We start from the raw sequence: 7,269 nt of genomic DNA on the forward strand, positions 1-7,269 counted from the left end.
AACACATTTAAGGTGTAAAAACTTAAAAGTTAGAAAAAAAAAAAAAAATTCTCTTTATATAATATATATAATTAGATGGTTTTTCCTGTGTTGGATGTTTCTTTGTGTCTTGGATAATCAAAATTAAAAGTAATACACAGTTTTCTTTTTTCTTTTGGTTAGGGGTGGCAATTCGTGTTTGCGTGTTAGGTTCGTGTTGTGTCAACTCATAAGTATTCAACGATATAAGTCAATACTAACCCGACATGTTTATTAAACGGTTCAAGATTTCTCAACCCTAACACAACCCATTTATTAAACGGGTCAGTCGTGTTGGCCTGTTTATCAGATTTTATCAAAATGAAAAAAAAATTATGAAAAAACAAACAAATAAATATTTTTAATATAAAATTCGGAACTAACGAGTAATTGCATTACAAATAATCATTCAAAACTAAAACATATCACAATATCACAAATAATCAATCACAATATGTCAAAGAAAATAAACTACAACAATTAATAAGTTTATATACCTAGAATTTGAAGGGTGTATTGGTAAAATGTTATTTAATTAAACGGGTCAGATGGGTCAAACGGGTTTTACATGTTCAACACTAACCCAACCCGTTTATTAAATGAGTTAGCTATGTCAACCCAAATATGACACGAACCTGTTAAACAGATCGTGTCCAATTTTGTCACCCTAGTTTTGGTCAAACAAAACGATACAATAAAAAAACAACACAACCCAAGCTAGAACTAAAAAATCATAATAAAGAACTTTTCAGTTCTTGAAATTCAATCAAGAGAGACTCTCATCACTGGCCCAACAGCTCTTTACTCTCATACAATGAAACTCACGGTTCTCTTTAATATCTGCTTCAAAATAGGCTTCTTCTTTAACAAACTTGGGCCTGGGCTTGATTTTTAAGCCCATTGAGCTCTCTCTCTCTCTCTATATATATATATATATATGTATATGTATATTTTTTTTAAAATTTTTTATTTATTTCCTTTTACACAATACACATACATATATTCCTGAACAGTGAACCCTGCCCCTGATTCCTAATTGAACTCTCTCTCTCTCTCTCTCTCTCTCTGAGCCAAAATCCCCAGTTGGGACGCACGCTGTATCTGTCGCCCACAACGAGCCAACCATCTTTCTTGCTTAGGTACTCCTCCGCTCTCTCTTTCTCTCGATTGTCTCTTTTTTTTTTTTTTTTTAATATATGCTATAAATTATTGTTGCATTTGAATCTTTATCAGTAACTTTCCAATGCTGTGTTCTGTTTGTTGAGAAATTTTAGTACAAGAATTTCCAACTGTTTTGGTCTCAAACAATATTTACGAAGCCATGTATGAATACGTGACTTGAGTAGAATAGAATACCCAATTTGGGTGCATTATGTGTAAAATTACCGACAACAAAAAAGTAGCTTGGATAAAATGATAACATGGGTTCTATTGATTTTGCGTTTTTATTAAGTTTCTTGGCTTCCAAATGGAGCAAACATAGAATTGTGGCTTTAGGTGATTGGTGATGTGGGGATGGATGGGGGGATCGGTGATTTGGGTGGAGACAAGTTGTGCCCCAAACACTCAAAATTGAGCAAAATGTTTTACAACAAAATAAAGGCACTTTAGTATTTGGTTTGTATAGGATGAATTAGACAAATTCACTTTATAATTATCAATATCAATAATCCTACCCGTTTTCAAACCCAAATCCCAATTTCTTGTTGGCAAGCACAGTATGAAAGGTTTTATGCTCAAAATTATAACCCACAATTCTCAGTTTACTTTGCCATGCTATTTGTTAATACAGAGTTTATGGCTGTTTTTGAAGGGTTTTTTTTTTACTTAGGAAAAATTTATAATGATATGTTTAAGTTATTTATGTCTAACTGTAATCATTAATCCCTTTTGAAGCTATTGCTGTTTTAATGGAGGGAGGAGACAGCTTGTTAGATGCCATCTATGAAGAGGATAACTTAGAAGGCATTGATGATGTTGAGATGCTTGATGTTGAAGAAGGAGAGTTGGTGGAGCCCAATTTACATAGTGAAAAGGGAAAAAGCACAGGTGGAGATGTCAATTTAGAAATTCAAGGATCTCAAAGTAAAAATCGTGGGCTTCGGGCCAGAAAGAAGAAGAATAGGAGAAAAAAGGGTGGCTCAAGGCCAGTTACAGACATAAACAGGTAATGTTCTGCTAAAGTTGGAAGAAATGGTTTTGCTTTCTTTATATTAATGAAACTTCTGTCTTTATTTAGTTACTTCTTGTACATGGCTCCTTGATTCACATATATGTTTATAATATAGAATTTCATAATTCTAGTAAGCTTTTATGTCATTGCATATTGATTAAAGTATTATAGATTTGTTTCAATTTAATCACATCACTTGTTCAGTGTTGTTCCCTTTGGCATGTGATGCATGATGACCAAATAATCTTGGCTACCTTTGTCTAATTTGTTTAGTGTTTTCAAGACTCAACTGCAAAACAATTCATTTATAATCCAATAGATATGCAATTTTTCTTCTTTGCTCTTGTTTTCATATGATGGAAGAATGTATTATCTGCTCTCTCACTTATGTTATCTGACTTAAGGTTTCCTTAGGAAATCTCTAATAGATAAGGCAAAGCCTACTTTTATTTTTATTTTTCTCCCAAATTTGGAGAGCTAGCCAAATATGTTGCTCCAACAGACTTGCTAGTTGCTATCCACTAGGACAATTTTGTGATTGCTATAGTCTCTCCAAATGTGGAGGGCCAATGTAGCTCTCTATGCTCATTTTCATCCATTATTTTAAGGTAAATTGCACTAAGAGTCTAAGACCCCCTTAAATTTTATGATGTTGCAATTAGAACCCCCTTAATTTATTTTTTTCACCGATATGGTATGGTATCTTTGATACTGTACCAAATAAACCCCTTCTGTCAATGCCTTTTCAATGTCCTAACAAAAAGATGATGTGGCAGCACAGGATTTAGAAAACAAAAAGCTTCAAGCATTATTATTTTCTTCCTCTTATCCTACATTTTCTCAGCAACCAAACACAATTCAAACACAAACTTGATAAAAAAAAAAAAAATTCACCTTCAGAATAGAAAATTTTCCAACCAAGCTGAATGCCTGAGAAAATGCTATTCAAGAAAAAAAAAAACAAAATACTATTAAAAAAAAGCAACAATATACTTTAGAAACCCACCTCCAAAACAACAAATCAAGCTCAAAGTTCCTGAGAAAATCAATCCCAGAAAACGTAACAATAGAAAATTGAGCTAGGAACCCCACCACAACCACCTCTAGCAACACCACCACCACAACAGTCACCACACACAAACTTGTCATGAAATGAATTATAAAAAATCAAAGTGCAGTTTGCAATTTCCAATTTCCACTAAACTCTCAAATCTACAATCTCAAAGATCAATGTGATTCAATCTAAAAAAGAAAAAACAAGGAAAACCCTACCAATGGAAAGGTGGCTAGCTAAAATAGATAAGTTAATTTTTAGCTAAAATTTGGCTCACTCGCTGGAGAATTGGAGGGCTGTTATATGCAATAAACTCTGCAAATGGTTTAACAAATTTATCAAGATTTTTTAATTATTTTGTGCATTCAGTTTAGAAGGATTTTTAGTAGCTCATGCTTTGGTCCTGAAATTTCTTAACTTTTCCTTGCAGGTTTGTGTTAGATACGTGTAGGCGTTTGAAAGAGAGAAAATCATACATGGTATATACAGCTGTAGGTTGTTTGGGAGTTTCTGCATTAAATGATCTTGTCAAAGAGGTAATATACCTTTCATGCAATCTAGTGCTTCATTCTCAGGAAAAGCATAATAGATCAATTATAATAAGCAGCAAAATGGTTTCTCTGAGTAAATGAAATTATTTGTCTTCAAGGTTAATTACATAAGAGAAACTACATTCTATAACTTAACCCTGATATTATTGTTTGTTATTATTTGCCTTGGTATAGGCAATGTGGAATTATTTTCAGCTGCTTTCATTGTCTTCTTCAAATATTGAGTATGGTCCCCATTTGATTATTTGCCTTTGCTAGGTTCTTGTTCCTTTCAACCTTCTTCCCTCAGCCGTATAATTTTTATATCCATCCTTCCCTTGGTTATATGCCTTCGATGGGGTTCTCTTTCCTGGAAACCTTCTTCACTTGTCTATATAATTTTTATATCCATTCTCTTCTGACTCCTTGAATACTGCTGGACCTTGTAATTGTTATTGGGTAAATGGTCTCTGCACTTGAGCTGCTTTGTGGATACCCTAAACTTCATTTTACTTCTTGAGCCATCTGCCCCTTCTTCTGGTGCTTCTTTAGATTGTAATAGTAAGGGGAAAATAAATCCTTTGGTTTGGAGTCGACGAATATGATATGCTGCTTCTTGTGAGGAAAGGTGAGAATTTTGGTTGTGCTTGAATTTGGACCAGCCTAGGGCTGAAAATGCTTGCTAGCCAATCTATTTAAGACCATACAGCCTTTCGTAGTTTCTGATGCTCAATATTGTTTCCCTACCCTTGCAGATTTCTCTTGCAGAAGCCATTTTGCTCATTTCAGTCATGTGCTCTGAGCTGTGATGTCCTCTGGCTGAAACACTTCGTGATTTGCTGTTTGTGTAGGTTGATGTCTTTTTTTTCCCCTTGTTTTATCAGTCAGTATGCATGTAAAAATTCATTTCTCACGATAGGATTAAATATATTTGATATTCGTTTTTTCTTTGTTCAAAGTGTTCACCATCGTGAACATGATGTTCAATTTTTTTCAATAAAAGTCTTATTACTTATCAAAAAAATATATTTGATATTCGTTTTTTGATTGAGAAACGTTTCAACCGAGTTTGCAAATCAGAAATTTCTCAAGTGAACCCAAACTTTTTATTTTTAATAAATACTCTAGACTGAATTACTAATAATAAATAAATATTTTAGACTGTTAATTTGGAAGATCACCATTTTTTGATTGAAAGCAGTGTCAATCGTGTTTTCTAGTCAGAAATTCTGTTCATTTGAAAGATTTTTATTTTTATTTTTTCAGCTGATCATGTGGGCATACTATTACATATTGTGTTATTATCCTTTAGGCCAGTAATCTATTTGTGTGTTAATTGTTTTCTTCTTTTTCCTTTTTCCCTTCTCATTTGTTCATTATGTCCATTGAATCTTCTACAATGTGATTGTAGCAACTGTTTAGAAGAAGTGAGGACTAGATAGACCATTGACTTAGAGAAAAAGATCCTTATAAATCAATGAATTTAGGGTTTTCCCAAAGTTGCTGTGTGTTTGTGTGTGTTTTTCAAGGCTAGTAGTGTGTATAAGTTGGAATAGGAGTATGAATTTACATTATGTACTTTACATGTTATGCTGTGCTTAGGCAATGGCCTATATTGAAACATTGCCTAGCCTTGCTCAATAGCTCTTGGGCAATCATGATTGAGTGCTATGCAGGGACGGCTGACTGAAATTTTCTATCATTAACATATTTGACCTATTTTACAATGTAGAAAGAGGGCATATCTTTATTGAAGTAATTAAATCTTATAACTAGTTTCTATGTATTTGCGATCTTGATTGCTTGTAGGTATTTGATACTTGAGGAAAGGGTCTGCTGACTCTTAATATTGTTACAGTTGTTCTCTTTTACTTTCCCCCAGTACATATTCCTGTGCAGTTCAGTTATCTTTTACTGATTGTGAGATTTTCAGGTGGATGCAATTCAGGCTTGTGGAGGTCAGATGACTGCTGATGGCAGCCGCTGTCGAAATGGTGGTGGCATATTATGGAATATCATTAAAACACGAGAACCAAAAGCCTACAAAGAGATAATGAAAAAAGTGCAGGAGTTTGAGGCAAATAACCTTCCTTTATGTCATAACCTTCTTTCATTGGCTGCATTTTATTATTCCTGAATATAAAATTACAATATCACAACAGCTTTCATGATGATTTTTGAAGTGAATATAAAGTGCTGACTTTTTTTTTAATCATTATGCAGAAGCAATTCAAGCCACCAAATAATAGACGAGGAGGGGAGCCAAAGAAGGAAGGTAACTCACCAGGAACCACCCATTCATTTGTGGAAGGTACTCCTGCCACTTTTTCGGATAATTCCCAGCCAATATCTCAGATGCAAAATGAGCAGACAAATACTGGTGGTATTGAACGAGTGTCTGTTCGTGATAGACTAAGGATCCCAGTCTCTTATGATGATGACCTTCTTGGAGAGCATACGAAGGGTGATGCAGCTTGATTTTTGGATCATACGAACTTTATGGCTTGGTATTGTAGGTTTCATCCCCAGATGAGGTGTCAGATTATTGTGGTGTTTATGCCATAGATGAAACAAAATGTTCCAACCCATTTCCATTTGGGTGGGGATGGGGGATATTCCTTGTTTTGTACAAGAGAGGCTGCTGCAGTATCGAAGATATTGGATTTTGTTTTAAAAGAAAATTTCCAATAGAATCTCAATTGAAGAATGATCCTAATCACCATTTTTTGTGATGTATTCATTCTTTTATAGCCACTAAGCCTTTTTGATGGTGGATTGTTCGTGATTTATTCAATTGATTCTCTTGCTACTCGTTATTTTGGATGAATATATATTATCTTGTTATTCAACAAGTACTGAAAGCAATTGTTGTGTATTCCTTTTCCACTCAACTAGTTTTGTTATCCTCAGTTGTAGCCCGGATTGTACAGTTTCAGATAACCCAAGATTGTGCCAGGGACAAACCATACCAGTAATGGCCATAATTAGAGGAAGAAAAGGCTGTTAGTTCAGGGCAGGGGCAAAACTTAGAAATGTAGTTGTTATTCCTGTTCAATTATTATTGGTAAAGATAATACTATTGGTGTTGCATTTGTCAATGTGGTAATTGTGGAATCTCACCCAAGTTTTAGAACGCAGTGAAGGTTAAGACTTATGAACTGGCTTTAAGTGGGTGATCAACTGGAGGTCAGTAACTCCATTTTTGGTGATTGGCCCCTTCCTATAATTTCATTCTTAAGCAATCTAGTCAAATAAACACAAACGTGATTCCCCCGAAACTAAACTAAAAACACAAATACAGTTGGTCTGTTTTTTGGATGATCATAATTAAAACCAATACAACGATTCCTTTTTGTTTACCTCCTAACCCAAAAACTAAAATAATTATAAGCGACTTTTGTCATCAGTTCTTGAAATCCTATCCAACAGTTAGCTCCACACTCTCACTCTCACGGTTCTCTTTAATCTGCTTATCCTTCTTCTTTTGCAAGTTA

At 34.2% G+C, this 7,269-nt stretch overlaps 1 protein-coding gene across 1 annotated transcript; it reads left to right on the forward strand.

Moving 5' to 3' along the window:
• The first annotated feature begins 997 nt into the window (after positions 1 to 997).
• On the forward strand, positions 998 to 6,636 carry LOC126693790 (uncharacterized). The gene is made up of 5 exons (XM_050389919.1): positions 998 to 1,157; positions 1,915 to 2,185; positions 3,676 to 3,781; positions 5,709 to 5,852; positions 5,999 to 6,636. The coding sequence occupies exons 2-5, from the start codon at positions 1,929 to 1,931 to the stop codon at positions 6,251 to 6,253; spliced, it is 762 nt and encodes a 253-aa protein (XP_050245876.1). The 5' UTR covers positions 998 to 1,157; positions 1,915 to 1,928; the 3' UTR covers positions 6,254 to 6,636.
• The last annotated feature ends 633 nt before the right edge of the window (positions 6,637 to 7,269 follow it).

The sequence above is a fragment of the Quercus robur genome, chromosome 7, assembly GCF_932294415.1.
Source record: "Quercus robur chromosome 7, dhQueRobu3.1, whole genome shotgun sequence".
NCBI classification, from domain to species: Eukaryota; Viridiplantae; Streptophyta; class Magnoliopsida; order Fagales; family Fagaceae; genus Quercus; species Quercus robur.